We start from the raw sequence: 19722 nt of genomic DNA on the forward strand, positions 1-19722 counted from the left end.
AACCCACGGAAAACCAGAGGAGGACCAGGAGGCTACCACATTCCAGACTTTGCTCCATCTGGGAGAATTTCCCATCTAGCCCTGAGGACAGACACAATCCACAAGAGGCCCAGAATTGACATGAAGAAGTTTTTATTTTATTATAGAAAGTTCTTCAGGCTGAGGAGAGCCAGAGAGGTGGGGTCAGGGCCCCCTGACCAGCCAGAATTGGGCAGGGGGGGGGGGTAGGATATGGGTCCCACAAGTCAGAGAGAGGCTCAGGAGACTGGGCTGGTTTTCCTGTGTTCTGACCGCTGAGAAGCACCCCCCCAACCCCAGTTCTGTGGGTGGCAGGAGTCAGTCAGAGTTCAAGTCAGGGCTGTACCAAGCCTGAGCCCTAACACGTGAAACAGGCCTCCTAGACAACAGAGTGCTGCTCCGCAACACCTCAAATGCACGCAGGCCCTCCAAGACCCCGCGTATACACCGGCCTCCCGGGACCCCACACATAAGCGGTGGGGGGGGGGGGGGAGGTGGTGGTGGCTCTGAGTCCCAGCTCCGGGCACCAGTCTTCTTGGCCAGCTCTGGGTCTCCTACACATCTGTGCTCTTGCGGCTGGAGCTGGAGGCAGGACCGGGATTGTTGGGGATCAGGGCGAAGTGTTGGGGTTCAGGGTGAGGCTCTACCTCGGGCCAGCCCACCCCCGCCTGGCCTCAGCCTCCCATACCGTATCTTTTCCCGGAGTGTCCGGTACTTGTCTTCCAGAACCTTGTTCTTTACCGACTGGGGGACATCGGGCACGAACCAGGCGGCAATGAGCTTGATGCACAAGGCCACGTGCTGGGCGTGGGGGGACGGGACAAGGGCTGAGCAGGCATTTTAGGGGCTGGGGGCCAGGGAGAAGGGCTGGAGAGAGCCGCCTCCATTGTGGGGCCCCTCCCCCAGTTCTGGCCCACCTCAAACAGGATAAGGAAGACCAGGCGGATGGCCAGGAGGACCCAGAACTGCTCAGATAAGTTGTAGTCCTGAGCGTTGCGATAGTCCCGGTACCTGGCGGGGAGGGGGGGAGCACCTGAGGTCAGGGGGCCGAGGGCAGGAATTCAGAGGTTGCTCATGGGGGCTGTGGGAGTCCAGACCTGCACTCAGTCACGTTCTCTGAGCCCTCTATCCGGATGGGGTCCTGGAAGTCCTTGGTGTGGAACACGGACAGACTGTGGTTGATGTAACCTGTGAGGCAGCTGGGGGAGGGAGAGAAGGGCAGAGGCAGGTGTGGGCTGCAGAGCGTGGCCTCTTCTGGCTTCCAGGGTGCTTTCCTGGAGCTAATCCCTGCATGGTGGGGGCTGTCAGGGTGGAGCACAGCACGGAACCCCCTTCATTTCTCTGCGTGGGAGAGGGGCCTCTGGGGGTGACTGAAGGGACTGAGAGGGCCCCCCCTGCCTTCCGCGGCAAAAACCGAGGGGAGCCTTCCGGAGGGAGACCCCTGCAAACCCCATCTGTAGGAGCAGTGGTCCCCTGTTCGGCCCTCTTCTGTGGAGCAGACCCCAGAGGATCCGACTTTTGGGAGGGAGTCATTCTGGCGGTGGCTGCTCAGAAAACAGCTCCTGCTGGGACCCTAATTCCCCCATGGGGGTTCCTGGCAGATTGTCACGGGAGGGCAGCACCCCCCTCAGGCCCAGATTCATGACAACCACAGACGACACTGGCCACATCAAGCCCTTCCCCTGCGCTCCCCTAGGGCCGGGCTGTGGTTGGGCCAGTTTTCCCAGGCGCCTCGGGATAGTCTGAGGCTCCCCTGGCGCCCCCTTACTCGACTGCAGGGTCGGCCCCCTTTCGGCACGGGCCGTAGTGGTACTTGTACACCACTCGGGGGATGAACTCCGATGTGAAGGCGATGACCATTCCGTTGGCAATGACCGCCAGCACGCCGATGGTCTCCAGCACCTGCAGCCAGGTCCCTGGGCCACAGCAGTGGGGTGAAGCAGTCTGCTTCCTCCAACCCTGATCCTCTGACACTGCCCGCCCCACCTCCACCCATGGTCCCCCAAGGCTGGGAGCCTGGATGGTCATGGGGCCTTGTCACCTCTGCCCATGCCTCTGCTCAGTGGGCAGCATTCACCGACGAGGAAAACCTGGGCCGTGGCGGACATAGACCAGGAGGGGCTCAGGTCCCCCCTGGCCCCCATCTTCTGCCTGAACCCCTCAGCTGCCCCAAGCTTGCCCCACTCCCGGGTCAGAACACCTTAACCTGGGCCCTAGAGTGGGGCCTCTCCCCCCCCCACCTCTCCCTCTGCCCACACCCAGCACCCAGTCCCCTCTGCTCTTCCCTGATACCTGGCCATCTCGGCAAGGACAGTCTGGGTGACGGAGGCCACCTCTTAGTCCCTGCCCCCAGCTGCTGGACCCCTCCCTCCCTCAGCTCCGGGCTCTCAGAGCCCAGCTCCTCTGCCTGGGCCCCCCCCACCCCACCCCAAGCTGGATCCTCCTCTGGGAGGGAGGCAGGGGCCTGCGGGTGCACACCAGCCCCGCCTCTTCCCGGGGCCTGAGCACCACTCTCCAAGGCCAGCTCTCAGCCTAGGCAGAACCTGGGGAAGGACTGGGGGGAGGGGGCTTATCTTGGGATCATTTCGAGGGCACCACCTGGTCCCAGCACCCCTCGCCACCCCGCCCCTGGCTGGAGCGCCCGTGCTCCTCGCCACCGAGTCGGGCCCCTGACCGATGTCCTTGGCCTTGCGGGGCACCAGGCGCCGCTGCAGCCTGACCATCTTGATGGCGTCCAGGCGGATCTCCACGAGGTTGCTGAAGAGCGCCAGCAGCGGGGCGAGCGGGAAGGCCGCCACGAAGATGGTCGTGAAGCCGTACTGGATCACTGGGGGGTGTGGAGATGTCCCCTTGTGCCGTGGGGCACGCCACCCGCCAGAACGCCCGCCCCCTCGGCCAGTCCCCCAGTACCTGCCCCCCGAGACTCGAGGTCAGGCCCCCAACTCCACCCACGTACTCATCTCCATGAACTCGTCAAACAGGCTGAAGGTGTTGACTGGGTTCAGGAGGTAGTTGCGCCGCCAGTCCCTGAGCTCAGGGTCCTCGGATGCGTGGCCCAGCTTGACCCGTATTAAGCGACACTTGTGGGCCAGCCACCTGGGGGTGATGAGAACAAGTGGGGAACAGGGAGGGGAACTGGGGGCTGAGGACCCTTTGGGACTGCTGGCTCTGGGAGATGTGGAGATGGGGGGGCTCCCTGGGGTGGGGGGGGGAGCGGGAGGGCCCTAGGGAAGGAGGGAGGTCCTCACGGGCCCAGGTACTCCATGCAGTTGCTGAGTGTTTGTTTCAGACCCATGATAATGGCCATCTGCAGGAACAGGTCCATCATGCAGCCACTGAGATGGCACTGTGGGGGGATGGGGGGGGTCAGGGGGTCAGGGGTGGGGAGTGGGAGATCAGGGGTGGGGATGGGAGGTCAGGTATGGGGAGGCAGGGCTGTGGGGGATGGGAGGTCAGGGGTGGAGAGGTCAGGGGTTGGGATGGGAGGTCAGGTATGGGGAGGCAGGGCTGTGTCGGGGGGGGGTGGGGTGCTCAGGGACAGCATGACAAAGTGTACCGGACAGACTGACCTCCTCCAGCCTCCACAGCCCCGCCAGGCGCACAGACTTCCCGGGGTGACCATTGATCCTAGGAAGGACAGTTAGGCTAGAGGAGGGGCAGACCTTGCTTCTGACTGGGTGGGGGTGGGGGACCTGCCCACATCCACACACATCCCTCCACACGCACTCACACACACACACAAGCAGCCCGGCCATCCCAGGCGCAGACAGGTGCTTGACAAGACCTGTTAGGAGTGGCCTCAGTTTCTCCCCATTGAAACCGTGCACACAGGATTACTTTGTGCTTAAAATCACCTCCTTTCCCTTACATGATAAAAAAAATACAAACTGCATTAAACCAAAAATCAGGTTCCTGGCCAACGGTCAGGAAGACAGAGTCTCGCTTCTAGGGGGCTGGACCACTGCATGCTGAGACCCCCATACTGTCCCCCACTGAGCTCCCAGCAACACCGACGAGCTTCCTTCTGCCACCAGGCAGGATGCAGGGACTGACAGAGCAAAAGCCCCTCGCGGGAGAGGTGTGGCCCAGAGCACAGCCACTGGCACGCGCCTTTCTCACTGATGGACGGGGGCCAAGAACATCTAAGGAGGACAGCTAAGGAGGCCGCTAACATCCAAATCGGAGACCATTAAGGAAAGAGTAAAAGAGTGAAAGAAACGTGGAAAGCATAGAAGGAATCGCAGAGCAGAACGGGAAAAAAGAGGAAGCTCCTCAGACAAGAAAAGCCATGGGGTCAGGGGGCATGAGAAGGAGGCTGTGAAGGAACTGTCCAAAGGAGGGCCCGAGGGGAAGTGCGTGTACAGAAGTAAAACATTCAATCAAAGGGTTGGGAAACAGTGCCGAGAAGAACTCCCAGAAGCTGGAGCAAAAACGGGAGGAAAAAAAGCAAAAGCAATTAGGCGGTCCGTTCAGAAGGTCCCATTTCCAAACAAAAGGAATGGCGTCTGTGTCCAAAGACACAAGATGCACGAAAGCCACTCGCGACTGAAGGACCCGAGGCTCCGGGCCCAGCAAGTGCCTGGTCATTTCTGTCCATTTGACTGAGGTCGACTCTACAGGCCAAGCCTGCTGTGGTTGCCCGCTCGGCAAAGACCCCTCAGGGAGCTGCGGTCCCGTAAGAGAGACTGCAAGCAAAGAGACCGTGGGGCCAGAGGGAAAATGGGGAAAGTGGGGGGACCAGGGCTCTGGGCGCAGGAGGGACCGTGTGGACAAACGGGCGGTAAGGCCGGCGTGTCGCCGGGGCGTGTGAGGGGGAACGAGAGGCAGCCGGACCCGTGAGTCTGGACTTCAGGGAGAGATCTGTGCTGGAGACAGGAACGTGGGCCTCACTGATGTGTCTAGATGACGTCAGGTCATGAGGACAGATACCGGAGCGTTGGCATGTTTCGAGGCCGGGAGAAGAGGAGAAGTGGGCATCCAGGGAAGGGCCGGCAGGCCTGGGGAGGGGAGAGGCAGGAGCAGGGAGGCCCGGACATCGGGCGCACTGCTGACAGCACTCCTGGAAAGGAATAGGGCAGGAGACTTGTGTGGAGGTGGAGATGATCCTGGACAGAGATCGCCGTGGACGAGGCAGAGGAGAGAGGCGAACCGCTCAAGCCCGTCCAGTGAAAACACCCACCAAGACAGTCTGCTGAGAGCTTGCAGAAGCCAGCGTAGCCGAGGTTAGAGCAGGGAGAGGTCTGCCTCCAGCAGTAGGGGCCTCCGATTTCCTACGGACCCTTCCTCAGGAAGCCTGGGAAACCTGGGGTCCCACACGGCAGACCACAAGGGGCTCCCGGACCCAGCGTGAGCACACACAGCCGCAAGGGGAGGGGCAGGCCCCTAGGCGGGGGCATCTCGAAGGACGGCCCAGGTCTAGGCACCGCCTGATGTCTTTGAACGTACTTGGAGGAGTTGGCGTGGTTTGGGTTGGTTTTGTAAGTTCTGCTGGAGTTTGGAACCAATTGGCAATATGTTTGTGTCTTGTGCTATTTAAACGCACGGAACAGGTGAAGCAATTATTTTTTTCAGGAGGGACAAAAAAGTGTACGTTGGCCGAACCGAAAACGTGTCCATTTCGCCAGAAGGAAAGGGAATGGGGGGTGCGTGTGCGTTACACGGGATGCAGCTTTATGAAGCTCAAACATTGGAGATGAGCCGAACGTCCACAGGCCGAACTGAGGAAACAAATTCCAGCACGTTCCACAAAATAGCGCTCATAGCGTGGTCTTAAAAATGAGGCCTCAGCATGCATGCGGAGGTGGGAGGTGCCCATGGTATGTTTTCAGCGTAAAGAGAAGATAGGATTATTTACAGGAGACAGCAGTGTATGTCAACAGGTGTATATGCGTGGGTACTTCAATGTGTAAAAAGTTCTGGAAAGACCCACCGAACGGTTACAGGGTCACCTCGAGGGCAGGGAGCAGGGAGCCGGGGGTTCACCGTGGGCTCTTGCACGTGGTTTTACATCGGGCTCCAACTGCTCTGAGCACAAACCGTTTTAAAAATTAAGATGAGCAGGTATTTCCTTTAAAGGGGAAAGAGTCGGAGGCAGGCGGTGGGAGGGGCCGCCCCTACCTGCCCAGGATGAAGGCGATGTAGACGAGGGAGGAGAAGTGGGCAAAGAACTGCAGAGTGAAGAACTTGACGGTGAACTTGCTCTCGCGCTCTGAGAACGTCCTGGGCTTCTCTAGAATGAGACGGGGGCTGTCCCTCTCCCGTCCCCAACCTGTCCCTCTCCCGACAACTCAGAGACACCGCCAGCCCTCACCTGCCTGCCGGCTGTGAGAGGCGGCGGAGACACAGAGGATCCAGGGACCCGGGCTCCCAGCCCCGAAGGGTCCTGTCCCTCCCCTGCGCACCCCTCCCCCCAAGGCCAGAGAGGCGCCGGACGCCTCCTCTCTCACCGAAGTCACAGAGCTTGAGGGCCACACGCTTGTTGACCTGCAGGACGGGAGACCAGACGGCTCACGTGGGGCCTCGGTGGAGACCCCCGCCCCGCCCTCCCTCTGTCCGCCCCCCCTGCAGCCACCTTGGTCATGATGAGGATGGCCACGTAGTGGACCAGGGCCCCGGTCACCACCACGGCCGTGGTCACCTGCTCTTCCTGGAAGAGCAGGGCCGAGTTGAAGAGGGCGGCGGCCAGGACGCGGTAGACCACCAGGACGTGGGCCATGCCGATCATGAGGCAGATCTGCGGGGAGGGTCCTCAGGAGGGCTGTCGCCGGCCCAGGTCTCCAGCCCCCCGGCAGGCCCCGCAGGAGTACCATCAAGAGACACAGAGTGAGGATGGCCGTGCTTCTCAGGTAGGAGTGCTGGTGTGGCCGGAGCTTGTAATCAGGGCAGTTAATGAGCTCAAGTGCCATTTCCTCCTGTGGAGGGAACGCAACACTCAGTCGGGGGACGGCCTGCCACACAGGGACACCCGCGTCCCACGCGCTGTGGGGGCCGCACGGGGCGCTGGAAAGAGCCCTGCACGGCCGGCCGCTCACCTGGTCCTCGTCCCACCCATACAGGTCCCAGTGCAGGACCACTCGGGCTCGTTGCCGCTTCCAGATCTCCAGGAACACCGTGGCTGGGGGGGGGGGGGGGGGAGAGGGGGCAGGGCTGGGGTGGTGGCAGGGGGCGGGGAGTGGCCCCGGGGCTCAGGCCGCCCCCCCCACCTCCCTCCCAGCGCCCCAGCGACTCACCCCACAGAGCCATGAAGATGGCAAAGAGCACGGTGCCCTCGTTGTCAAAGAGGTGAGTGAGCTGGGGAGAGCGGCAGCCGGGCTGGGGACAGCCTTCTGTGGCCTGCCGCCCCCCACGCCACGGCTCTGCAGGGGCAGACCCTCCGCCCTGCTCGTGGGAGAGGATGGCCGGAGGGGACCCCCGGCTGGGAGAGGACAGGCCAGAGGGGACCCTCGGGTGGGAGGGAGCAGAACCCCCGGAGCCGCAAACCTTGGCAGACATGCAGGTGTCCGAGAGCCGTTGGTACTTGCGGCCATGGTCCCCGCGAGGACACAGCAGGATGTCGTCCGCCTCACAGATCTCCTTGCTGAGGGCGCAGGGACGGGCTGGTGGCGGCTCTCCCCTGACTCGGGGAGGAGGGGTCCCTGAGGGGTCCTGTCCCCCCCCCCCCCCCCGCCGCGTCCCAGGCCTCCCATCCCCACCTGATCTGACTGGCGTTGAACAGGGAGAAGCCGCTCAGGAAGATGACGAGGCCGGCCACCGCAGCGGGCACCAGCATGTATGTGTACCAGCCCAGCCAGGCGAAGTACAGGGCCACCTTCTCGCCAAAGTAGTCCCTGTGGGGAGGCTGCCCCGTCAGGCCGCCCCTCCCCACCCCCGGATGTGACCCCACAGGCCAGTGCCGGGGTCCAGGTGCCACATGGGGAGACCAGACTGCTGTGTCCCACCCAGGAGCACAGACACATCTGTCTGCCGTGGACACGGGTGTGTCTGGGGATCTTGGGTGTGTCGGTGGGCACATGCATGTGTCTGTGGGGCCACGGGTGTGTCTGTGGGGACGCAGGTGATTTGTCTGAGGCAGTGTCACCTGATGTCATCAATTGGCTGCTTGTGCACCATGTTTCTCCACTGGGCCCATTTCTTCTTCAGGTCGTCCTCCCCCTGGGCACAGGTGACAGACAGCGAGGGCTCCCTGCCTCCGGTCCTGCCCTCAAGCCTTCTCCCAGCCCTGGCCCACCCCTCACCTTGTGCAGGGCGAATCTGGTCTCAAAGACCCCATTCTTCACCAAATCCTCTAACGTGTCTGGAGGTCACAGGGAGTGTCGGGTCAGAGGGGTGAGGGGGGACCCTGCCCTGCTCTCCCCACATCGACACCCCTCCTGGGGCAGGGGTGGGGCGCTGCACAGGCCACCTGCCCACCCCATGCTTACCACCAGCTGCTGTCTTGCTGTTCAGTACAAAGTTGACAATTCGGATTCTGGAACACAAGAGCTCCTCAGGGGACCCCACCCTCTGTCTGGCCAGGTCCCAGGCCCCTCTGTGTCCCTAGTGGAGCCTCCAGCCTGCCTGCCTTGATTGCCTGACCGGAGCCCAGAATCTAAGACTCACCTGGGAGCCCGACCCCCACCTCTTAAGTCTTCCTGTGGCCTGTGCCCCACGGCTCCAGGATGGGGCTCTCTCAGGGTAGGCCCTCCCCTCCCAGGACCCCTCCCAGGGCTCAGGCCTGCACCGTTCCCTCCCAGATACTGGGCCTGGACCCCACCCCCCGGCCTCCAAGCACACCTCCCACCTGGAGCCCCCACACATTCAGAGCACACTCTACGCCTTTACATGCACATATCCCCCTCGCACCCCGTGAGCCATTTTGCACACGGGGAGACTGAGGCTCAGAGAGGCCTGTGCCAAGGCCAGGCAGGTGACAGAGGAGGGATATGGGGAGCGAGGGTAGAGTGGTGTGGAAGGTGGAGTCTCAGCAGGGGAAGGGGATGCTTGCAGAGAAGAGGCTGGGAGGCCTGGGAGGCTGAGGAGAGAGGTCCAGGGAGGCGCGGCTGGTCTGGAGAGGGGAGGTGGGGACCCACATCCCAGGTCGGCGGGGGTAGGGGGAGGGCTGGCTGGGAGGGTCCTCCCGGCCTGTCCAAATCCCGCCGTCCCTTCGGGGAACACACGTAACCTCCAGAACTCTCCTAGAAGCAAGAACTGAATTGTCCCTTATCACAGACACGGACACCGAGTCACGGAGCCCGGCCCCTGGGACCTCTGACACGAGACCACGCCTAGAAGCCTGACGGGACCAGGGACACGGCGTTCTGGGCCAGCCTCTCACCTGGTGGTGGCTGGGATGGGGGCTGGCCTGGCAGGCTGCACTCCGGCGGCAGGACCCTCAGGCTCCATGAGGAGTGTGCGGTATAGGTCAAAGATCCTGCTGTCGGCTCGGACCCCGAAGAACACCTTCTCGCGGTCCTCCAGCCTCTGGGGGGCGGGAGGGCGCTTGGGGACCTCCGCTCCACTTTGGAAACCATCCCCTTCGTCCTTTTTTGACACTGGCCTGTCCCTTCCACCTCAGGCACAAGGCCCCAGCCGTGTCTCCGGGCCCCCGGGACACACTTGTCCCCTGTGCCCCACACCAAGCCAGGCGCTCAGCCAGCACACCTTGTAATGGAAGCCCTTTGTCCTGAGCTCCTCCAGGAACCGTCGCTGCTGGCAGGCCTGCCCGGGGTTTCTCTGGGTGCGGCGGTCAGCCACGAGGACGTAGTCCCACTGCTCGGAGGCCTCGGTCTGGAGGTAGGAGGCACGAGGCTGGGGCCGGCACAGGGCCCGGGAATGGGTGGGACCCATCTCCCCTCGCCAGGGGACTCACCTCACCGGCGTTGATCTCCATCAGCGGGAGGCTGTCTCCTTCGGTCCCCGCCAGGATCCGGAGGCTCTCCTCAGCCTGGGAGCAGAGGAGGGTGGGGCTCATTCCTGCGGGGAGAGCCCTCCCGGCCGGGGCGCCTCGGCACCGAGGGGGCAGCACGTAAAGCAGGGGTGCGGGAAAACGAGCGGCCGAGGGGGAAGCTGCAAGCGGGGCTGGGACCACAAGGAGCAAGGATGGCTGCAGAGGCGTCGGGGCCCCCGGCAAAGGTCTGTTCAAAAACGTAAGCGAACAGCTCCTCAAATCCTTGAGAACAGACCAGCAGCAGAGAGGGGTTTCACAGAAGAGGAAGACGCGGGAACTCTAGACGGTCAGGGAAACACGGGTCAGGTCACCGGAGGCATCCCCTCTACCCGCTGGGTTACGGGCGTTTCAGTGGCCCGACCGCGTCAAACAGATTCCCTGCGCACGAATTTGCGAGACAAAGCTGAACATCCTAGACTGTACAGCCGGGCCACCTACCCCTGAACAGGATGCCCCCGGTAGCATATTGCATACAGAAATTGTGGCGATAACCCGAGTCCCCACCAGCGGGTGGCTGGATGAAGTTATCCCGCACACGGTGGACAATCACGCAGCAGAGACGTGAACGGGCTGCGACACACGGAGCCCTGGGGACCAACGTGACACGGCTCTGAGCTCAGTCAAAGTCGATGAGAATCCCCAGGGGTACGTGCTGCAGGCACGTCCAGACAGACGGATCATAAGTCAGGGGCAGAACCTCAAGGAGGAGGCGGATGAGTGCACAGCCCCCGGGGCCCCTCCTGGGCCCCCTTACTGTGGCGGCGTTTATGGACAGCACGGGGCCTTCTCTCTTCCTCCCTCGGTGCTCCCCCTTGTGAGTGTGCTCCAGCCTTCCCGGTCGAGAAAGGACGCGTGGGAAGGGGAAGGAGAGGAGCCCAGCGGCGGGCCCCGCCCTACATGATGAAGGTCTAGGTCACAGTGGTATGGGTTAGCTGTTAGGGACCCCCCCCCCAAAACACGGAGTCCTGGGTCAGCTTGAGAAAACAGCAGACTTTCTCCAGAGCCTGAGCAGACTCAAAGCCGGATGGCCAGGGACAAGGAGGGAGAGAGGGAACGTCACAGACGGGAGGTGCCCAAGGAGACGTGAGGATAAGTGCCACGTGGGATCCTGCAAGGACCCGGGAACAGGAAGGACGCAAGCGGGGCAGCTGGTGACATCGGAGTCCAGGTGCCCGTGTCGGGCTCTAGGTTCTGACCGGATCCCCAGCCACGGGGCTGTGGCATCGGGGCAGCAGGGCGAGGGACGCTGAGAAGCCTCGTGCTGTCTCTATACCCCTCAGGAATCTTTACAGAGGCGCTAAACGTGCACAGGTGGGGAGGGGGCGGGCTCAGGCCTCACTCCTCATGAGCAGACGGACAGCAGGCTGCGAGGCAGACCTGGGCCCTTTCGCCGCGGGGCCGGGCGGCCGAGGGAGTGGAGGTGCGGGAGGCGGGCGACGAGGGCAGACAGTCACAGTGGGTCCCAAGGGGGGAGCTCCAGGCTGAGATGTGGAGGGGACCTTGGCCTTGGAGCCCAGAGCCTGGGCTGCCAACCCTGTGCGCCCTCAGGCAAGACTGCCCACCTCTTCCGGCCTGGCTGCAGGACGCGCCCTGCACCCCAGTGTGGCGCTAAGCGTGCTTCCCAGCCGGCAGCTCTCCGGGGAGGCGCAGGGACCCCGCAGCGTCCCGGGGATGAGGGTGCGGGGGACGCCCTGGGGGCTGGGCCCACAGAGCACCCACCTCGCTCCTGCTGGGCTCTTGCCATGGCCTCCTGCCAGCCCACCACCCCTGCCGCCCTTCTCCTTGGGCTTACGAGCTCAGTGTGGGCCGCGGCTGTCTGGCACCACATCACACCCTCCTCTCTATCCTGCCCGCTGCCAGGCCTCCTTCCCCCTGCTGGTCCGCCCACCTCCTGCCCCTTCCCTTCCACAACCACTTTCCACCCAGCTCAAGACCTGCCTCCTTCAGAAAGCCTCCCTGGGCTGCTCCAGCCAGTCCGCCCTGAAGGGCTGTCAGGAAGAATGCAGGCTGCCCGGTCCCAGTTGAATCCGAGACAAACAACAGAGGCTTTGTAGTGTAAGTATGTCCCAATTATTGCATGGGACACACTTATACCTAAAAAGAAAGTTTTCCTGTAAAATTCAATTTAACTGGGTATCTGTTTTTTATTTGTTTCAAAACCTGCAACCCCACTCAGGCACACCAGGAACTACTAGCCCCAGGGTGGGACCCGGGTCGGCCCCACTCTCCCTGTGTCCATCTCAGAAGCCTGGGCTAACACAGACAACAAGCCTCTGGCGCTCGGATGTGGCTTACGGTGTCTGAAACTCCTGTCCCATCTTGGGCCAGAGGAGAAACCTGCCGTTCACAGAATTGCAGGGACGGGGAGAGCCCCTGGGCTGACGTGCCTCTGTCTCGGGGAAGAGAGTAAGGTCTCAACTGGATGGGAACAGGGACATCCAGGTCATCAGCCTCGGGTTCTGTGACTCGCCCACCACAGGCTCAGCAAGTGCCGTGTCGGACGATGACCCGTGCACCGACAGGACCTCATGTGCTTGACCTCAGACGCGGGAGGGGGCTCTCCCTGTCCACCCCCAACCCCGAACTGAGCGCCTCTGGCAGATCCTGCGAGGAGAGACCCCAGCTTCAGTGGGAAGAACAGGCAGGACAACCAGGGGTGGGAGATGGGACCCCAGGTGGTGAAGGGTTAGCACGGGGAAACCAGACTGGGCAGAACACGGGGGTCCGAGCCGGAGGATGGAGCCTGGGGAGGAGGGACTGTCCTAGAGGCACCTCAAAGCTCAGGCTTTTGGCGGGGGGCCCTTACTGAATCCCAGAAATGAGGCTGCTGGGCCTGGTACAGCTCCCGGTTTGGACAGCACCTTCCCCTACCAGAGACATTGCACAGCTTTGGGACAGTTGCCCAGAGCAACTGGGAAAGGCTGACTCGGCCTCTTCTGGGGGCCTGGCGTGTGACCTGGACAGTGGGGAGTGATGCACCTAAGATATCTGATTCCCGCCACTGGACAGAGGACCCCCCCCCAGGTCACTGCCTGGTCACCCCCGACAATGGGCAGGCACCCACAGGAGCGGTCAGGTCAGGGTCCCCCCTCCCGTTTGGCCGTCCTCCTCCCCACAGCCAGACAGGGACCAGGTTCTGAGAATCTGCTTCCCATGTACTCTGGGCTCACCATCCCTGAGGTCACTCGCTGGATGCAAGTCCCTTCTGTGGGCCACAGCCACAGCCACGGCCTCCAGGACGAGGCTGTCCATCGGTCCGTCTGTCCTCCAGGGTGACAGGCCTTCACACGTGGGGACTGGGCTTATGTGAAGTCGCCCCCACCTACAGCAAGCTCCACCTCCGGGAAGCTGTGTGTGCCCATCAGGCCCCCAGGCCCCCAGGGCAGAGACAGGGGCTGTCCCTACACACTTGGCCTCGGCCACGTGCAGACCCCAGGCAAGTCCCTGCACAGATGAGGGGTGCAGGCTCGGAGACCCATACTGTTCCCCCTTTAGTCCTTACAGCTTCCACCCCCGGCGAGCCGCACACCTAGTGGGCCAGGGCCCACGGCGTAACACGGGCCAGAGTGGCTCCAAACGAGGAAACTTCTGGAGACACCACAACTCCTGGGAGACATTCCCGCCCCGACAGCACAGGACACGAACAGTTAGAGCTGGGGAAGTCCTTCCCAGTTTGGCCTCTAGGTCACCAGTGAGACTGAGGACACTGCTGTGCGGGTGGGACTGCCACCCAGCTCCTGATCAGGTGGGCCACATGGAGCACGCACGGGTGACACCCCAGCTGCACAAGGAATACGTTTGGACCGCCCCTCACTCTCCGTGGCACATCTCACCCTGGGGTCACAGCACACCTCTGCCTGGGCCCCATGGGCATCCTGGACTTTCATCATCCAGCAGGGGACCCTCCTGCCCCCACTAAGGTATACAAGCACAGAGAAGCCCACCCTCGCTTACTCAGCCCAAACGCCCTGGGTCCACCCTTCCTGAGCGAATCTCCCCACACCTGCTTCTCTCTTCAACTTCTGAAGCCAGTCATCTGCACCCCCCCAGCCCCCCTCCACCTCCTCAGCTGTCCGTCTGTCTTCTGTCAGTTCCTCGTCGCATGTGTCCATCCACCCATCCCCAGACCCTTTATGATGCAGCCTGCTACAGAGCAGGCTTGAGGGTGATGTGCGGTGTAAGTAGACACAGGGGCCTGGAGAGGCGGCCCGGAGCTCGGCCTTGTAGGGCAACAGGCTGGCAGGAGGCAAAAAAAGTAGGGGCAGCGTTCCTGGGAGAGGGAAACATGTAGGGACAGGCCCTGGGGGGCAGCATGCAATCAGTGTCCGGGGACCTGGTACTCAGGACTTCCCAGGGACTCAGCACTCAGCACCTCCAAGGACTTGGTACTCAGTACCTCCCAGAGACTCAGCGCTCAGCATCAACAAGGACTTGGTAGTTAGTACTCCCAGGGACTCAGAACTCAGCACTTGAGCTTGGCAGAAGCACGAAGAGCAAGAAGGGAGCTGCCAGGAAGTGAGGCTGGGGGTTGGCAGAAGAGGGATTATGGAAGCTGCTCGGGCCGCTGGGGCCATGGGGAGCCATGGTTGGGACCGGAGTGGAAGGGTGTGTTCAGATCCCGCTCGTGGCTGGGGCCACCAAGTCCTCCAGGCCGTCTGCATCTGCCTACGTCCCTTTCTTTTTTTTTTTTTTTTTTTTTAATTTTTTTTTTCAACGTTTATTCATTTTTGGGACAGAGAGAGACAGAGCATGAACGGGGGAGGGGCAGAGAGAGAGGGAGACACAGAATCGGAAACAGGCTCCAGGCTCCGAGCCATCAGCCCAGAGCCCGACGCGGGGCTCGAACTCACGGACCGCGAGATCGTGACCTGGCTGAAGTCGGACGCTTAACCGACTGCGCCACCCAGGCGCCCCAGCCTACGTCCCTTTCAAGGCACTGATTCTCGGGCCTAAGCCAAACCCCGTGCCACCTCCCCTCCCGCCCCTCGGCAGCCCCGAGTGTCTCCCTCACCCCAGCTTGGGACTGGCATGAGGGGAAAGGGCTGGCAGAGGAAGCTGGGGTCAGGCTAAGGTGTGCCCGTGTGCTAGCCTGAGCAGCCAGGTGCCAGAGTTGGCTCTCGGAGGGCCGAGGAGGCCCTGGGCAAAGGTGGGGCGGGAGGCCGCCTGCTCGGCCCACACCTGGCAGAGCCCCAGGGAGGCTGAGTGGGAGGCTGGTTGCGCTCTCATCCTCGGCATGGGTCTCCTCCCAGAGCTACCCAGTCGTTGGCCCAGGCCCGGATGACCTTCCCAGGCCCGGCAGAGGGGAGAAACGATGTCTTCCCAGGATGTTTTCCTGCCCACCTCCCTGGGACTCCCACAGCCTCCTACTCTGCCTCGCAGAGTCAGAGTCCAACATCCTCCAGCCGGCCACCGACCCGCCTGGGGCAGGACTCCCAGGGAGCAGAGGGCCCGGTCGGCCACCCTGGGCCTCCCCAGCCCCAGGTCAGCCCACCCTGGAGGCCAGAGCCCCCTCTCCCTCCGCAGGGCAGAGCTGCAAAGTCTAGAGATGGACGAGCTCTCCTCTCGTGGGCCCTACATATGCACTAAAGGCCTGGCCCTGGGGTCCCCAGAATCCCTGGCTGGGCAGGAGGAAATCTGCCCTCTGTCCTGCTCCAACCCCCAGCCAACCCAGGGGCTCCGTCTGAGCTCTGGCCACCCTCACCTCAGCCTTGAGGGCTCCAGGGAACCTCCACGGGCACTTTCCAGGCGAGGCTGGCAGGGCTGGCTGGAGGGGCCCACGGGGTGGGCGTGGCCTGGCCTCAAGCATGGACCCCGCCCAGCCCGACTCACCTGCATGCTGGTCCCAGAGTCTGGCGAGGGGCTAGCGATCGATCGCGGTGCCCGCAGAGCTGGACCGGAGTGTGGCAGCAAGGCAGCTGGGCGCGTCCCACCTGACTTCCGCATGGGACTCACTCCTCCCTCCTTCTTCCTCCTTCTCCTGGCTGATCCTTCTGCTGCCACTCCTGTGCTGGAAGGCACACCCCTCCCTGTGTGTGTGTGTGGGGGGGTGTTGACACCTTCCTGAGGACCTGGTCAGGTGGGGACCCCTCCCCCGACCTGAGGGCATTGCCCTCACCTGCAGGGGGGTTCCCCTATAAGATGAGTTAGATTGGCACCTCCCTCCTGGGGTACAGCATGAGTGGAGCGCATGAGCACTCCCCACTATCCCAGGCTTCACTCTTCCAGATCCCAGGACACACTTTCCCCAGCCCCCCACCCCTCGCCCCCAGAGCATCCAGCCCTTGACTCCCACTCCCCAAGTCCAGTGTTTGTTCCCTTAGAGGAGAAATGGGCAGGAAGGATTGAAGATGAAGAAACTGTTGCCCTGAGCCCCTGCTTTGTGGACCCCAACTGGGAGAGGGGAGGACCTTTGGGATCCTGAGGGCACACGCTGGCCCTGGGCCGCATGGATCCTATGGTCCTAGGGCAGCAGTTGGGGAAGGCTCTGGGCCACCAGAGAGCAGAGTGCCCCCAACAGGGACGTGGGGCACCCGGCTCGGAAGCTGAGGACGGAGCGGAACTGCAGCGGGGCGAGGCACGTGGAAACATGGAACAGCGTTAGTGGGCACCTGAGGTCACGGGGGACAGGCAGCGCCCACAGCGTCAGGGCACATCATCATGCAGCCCATGTGACCCTGTGGTCCAGGCCCAGCGTTGACACACATTTGCTCTGGGATTATGTGGCTCCATCTCACCCACATTTCTGCTTCGGAAACCCCATGGCAGGCTGTGACAGCAGCAGGGCCCAGGACCAAACTGTGACAAAGAGGGGCCGAGAGAGGCACCTAGCGGCACAGAGCCTGTGCGGGTGTGATGGAGCAAACCCAGACACGTGCACTAAGACGGAGGCCGCGGAGTCCCCATGGCAGGGTTAGTCCAGGACTAGTATTAATTGTTGTTCTGCCACTGTAAACACTTGGTCTCACCACATGGCTCAAAGTGGCTGCTAAACCACCAGGCATCACAGCCACGTTCAAGCCAGCAGGGAGAGGAAAGTGAAGGAGGGGCGCTCCACCTGTCACATAGTTGGTCACTTGCCCAAACTTCCTGCAAGGTAGCCTGGGAACTACGATCACTTTTCCTGAGAAGGTAGAAGCACACTAGGGTCACTCAGCAGTGTGCACAGGCCAACAGGCTTCAAATGGCCCATTAGAGTTCAGGGAACAGAGGCAAGGGCTTTTGAGCACGAGTAATGCGAACTCACGGTCCACACTGCCAGCCAGCTCCTGGGCTCAGTCGCCTCCTGGTCTCCAACTCCACCGGCGCAGGGGGGTCTGTCTGCATTTACATTCGCATCATGTTAAAACAACCCAATGGATTTCCCCTGACACAGGCGTCACTGCAGGTGTCTCCAGCCCAGGTGGGGGAGGAATGCCTGGCCTGACAGGGACAGGTGTCCTACTCTCGGTGAAGGATGTAAGATACAGGCCGATCTCATCACCCGGTCCCATCTGGCACAGCCCTTTGGGAAAGCAATTCAGCAAAAAGAATCAGAAGCCTTAAAATAGCTTATACTCTATTAACTTAACTTTTTATAAACTATCCTAAGGAAAAAACCCCAAAATAATGACAATGTATATGAATCTGTCCTTGGAGGCAAAAATTATAAACCACCTACGTGTCCAACTGCAGGGAGACGTCTGAGAAAGCACCGCTGAGCCGTTACAAAGTATTCTTTCAAAGTGCTACGAGCATATGGGAAAATGCTTATGTTACACAGTTAAGTGAAAAAACAGATTAAAAACACATATGCATTTTTTTGTCTCAACTGAGTGAAAATGCCTTAAAATAACTGAAGAGTAGGTTGAATATATATAACTGTGAATGGAGGGATACGCTTTTCTTCCCTCAGCTTGCTTTCCTCAAGTTTTCCATAACACACATCATTTTTACAAACTGAATCATTACGGGGCGCCTGCGGGGCTCAGTCCACTGAGCGTCTGACTCTTGATTTCAGCTCAGGTCATGATCCCAGGGTCGCAGGATGGAACCCGTGTCGGGCTCCACGCTGCCCTGTCTTGGGGAGAGCACGAGGCCTCCGTGGGCCACGGACCCTGGACCCTGCTCCGTTTTCCTTCCTCCTCCAAGCTCCAGAGCACCCTGCCCAGCCGTCGTCCTCCGTGAGGCCAAAGTACAGCAGGAGGCGGGACTCCCGTTCCCACTGCCTCCAGGCTGCCTCGACTCCTTGTTTTTTTTTTTTTTTTTTAATGTTTTTATTTATTTTTGAAACAGAGAGAGTCAGAGCATGAGCGGGGGAGGGGCAGAGAGAGAGGGAGACACAGAATCCGAAGCAGGCTCCAGGCTCCGAGCTGTCAGCAGAGAGCCCGACGCGGGGCTCGAACTCACGGACCGTGAGATCGTGACCTGATCCGAAGTCAGACGCTCAACCGACTGAGCCACCCAGCTGCCCCATGCCTCGACTCCTTTTAACTGGGGGCTGGTGGCCACACTGCGGAGGGGGTCAGGATGACAAAGCCACCGGGAGTGCCCCAGGTAAAATCCCGCAAGCAGGAACGGGCATGTCCTCACCTTGGGAATCTGCCCTCCCAGCCCCAGTGGCCTGTCTTGTGGCCCAAAGATACTCTGATGTCTCAGTGAGGACAGTTCTCAGAGGCTCACAGCCAGGTCAGCTGGAGTCAGGGCCTCCCAAGCTCTCTCTGGGCTGGTCCCAGATGCCCCTGGCCTCCGTTTGGCCTCTCTGGCTCACAGCGCCCGTCTGGGGCAGCAGACACCCCCACCCCCCCCACCCCACCCCCCGTCCTCAGGCCCCTGCAGGGAAGATTCCTCTCCCAGGCTGGGCCTCTGCTCCTGGGATCGGCCAGACACAGGTCCTTGCCTGTCAGACCAGGGCTTCAGGGTGGGGACCCCAGGCCCTGATGTCCTCGCCCCGGGGGCAGCTCTGTCTCCCTGATGCTCTCCTGGCCAAGGCCTCTGGGCCTTAAATTCCCAGCAGCTCCTGTTTTTAAGGAGCAGAGAGTCGTTCTTGCCTGGGCTGACAGTCCCGTAGCCCCAACCTCTCCGTCAGCCCTCAGAAAACGGAATGTGGGGGAGTTCTCCGCAGTGTGTTCACCTTTACAGACTTACAGGCGTCGTCCCGACACCCGCAGATTTCTCTCCCTTCCCTGTAAGGGTGTTTTACGAGAGCATTTCTGTGAATACTTTCAGTATTTACCACCACGAATGTGGGTCCTTCGGGCCTTGGGAAACCTTGGGATCTGAGGCCAGGACACATGCCACCCAGATCTGTGGCTCCATGTGCTGTGCTCACAGGACCAGCTACGCCTGAGAGAGGCCAGAATCGGCCGCCTTCACGGCCCCCGGTGCCTGGGCCTTCAGGCAATCGCCTGTGTGGCTGAGGAAGCCCAGGGCCGCTGGGCCCTTCCCCAGGCGGGGTGAGTCCTGCTGACTCGGGCCCCCTGCGAGCCCCAGGCACGGGGTGTTGGACCATGTCGTCAGAGCTGCTCTGCTAAGTGCTCTGACCTGCCACCAGGCCACCTGAGCCACAAAGTGCCGGGCTTCTGAGACAACTTCCCCGCTCCTGAGTCCCATGGTGGACCCTGCCAGGCCACGCGTATCTGAAGGGAGGGTTGAGCCAGGCTGTACCCAGAGTGAAGGGTAGTGGTCCAGGCGGGGACACGGTGGAGGCGAGCTCAGGCCCAGGGGCGAGGCCGCAGGTGGACCGCTCCTTGCAGAGCAGGGGGGTCGGGAGAAGCTCTAGGTTCCAGTGGGGACAGAAGAGC

At 61.7% G+C, this 19722-nt stretch overlaps 1 protein-coding gene across 2 annotated transcripts; it reads right to left on the reverse strand.

The window, feature by feature from the left end:
• Positions 1–115: 115 nt before the first annotated feature.
• On the reverse strand, positions 116–15889 carry ANO9 (anoctamin 9). Of its 2 annotated transcripts, none has more exons than XM_086676468.1 (24): positions 15773–15889; positions 9866–9940; positions 9656–9783; positions 9332–9475; positions 8439–8485; positions 8253–8311; positions 8096–8169; positions 7710–7844; positions 7498–7594; positions 7248–7308; positions 7050–7132; positions 6825–6929; positions 6656–6751; positions 6465–6501; positions 6136–6247; positions 3588–3645; positions 3267–3364; positions 2975–3114; positions 2693–2845; positions 1787–1934; positions 1116–1217; positions 936–1029; positions 707–819; positions 116–600 (listed from the first exon to the last, which is right to left on the reverse strand). In XM_086676468.1, exons 1-24 carry the CDS (start codon positions 15884–15886, stop codon positions 573–575), a joined length of 2301 nt encoding a protein of 766 aa, XP_086532594.1. In that variant the 5' UTR covers positions 15887–15889; the 3' UTR covers positions 116–572. The 2 variants fall into 2 exon arrangements, with proteins under 2 accessions (XP_086532594.1, XP_086532593.1); XM_086676467.1 differs by having other exon boundaries at positions 6590–6751.
• Positions 15890–19722: the final 3833 nt, after the last annotated feature.

This window comes from Puma concolor, chromosome D1 (assembly GCF_028749965.1).
Source record: "Puma concolor isolate L17-30 chromosome D1, mPumCon1.1.hap2, whole genome shotgun sequence".
In the NCBI taxonomy this organism is placed as follows: Eukaryota; Metazoa; Chordata; class Mammalia; order Carnivora; family Felidae; genus Puma; species Puma concolor.

Excerpts from the sequence above, each read along its gene's own strand:
- ANO9 (XM_086676467.1), bottom strand. The coding sequence starts at position 15,886 with ATGCGGAAGTCAGGTGGGACGCGCCCAGCTGCCTTGCTGCCACACTCC. Across the intron at positions 8,170-8,252 it reads CCAGATTCGCCCTGCACAAG|GGGGAGGACGACCTGAAGAA; the intron begins GTGAGGGGTGGG and ends ACCTGTGCCCAG. Across the intron at positions 7,133-7,247 it reads CATCTTCATGGCTCTGTGGG|CCACGGTGTTCCTGGAGATC; the intron begins GTGAGTCGCTGG and ends CCCCCCCCCCAG.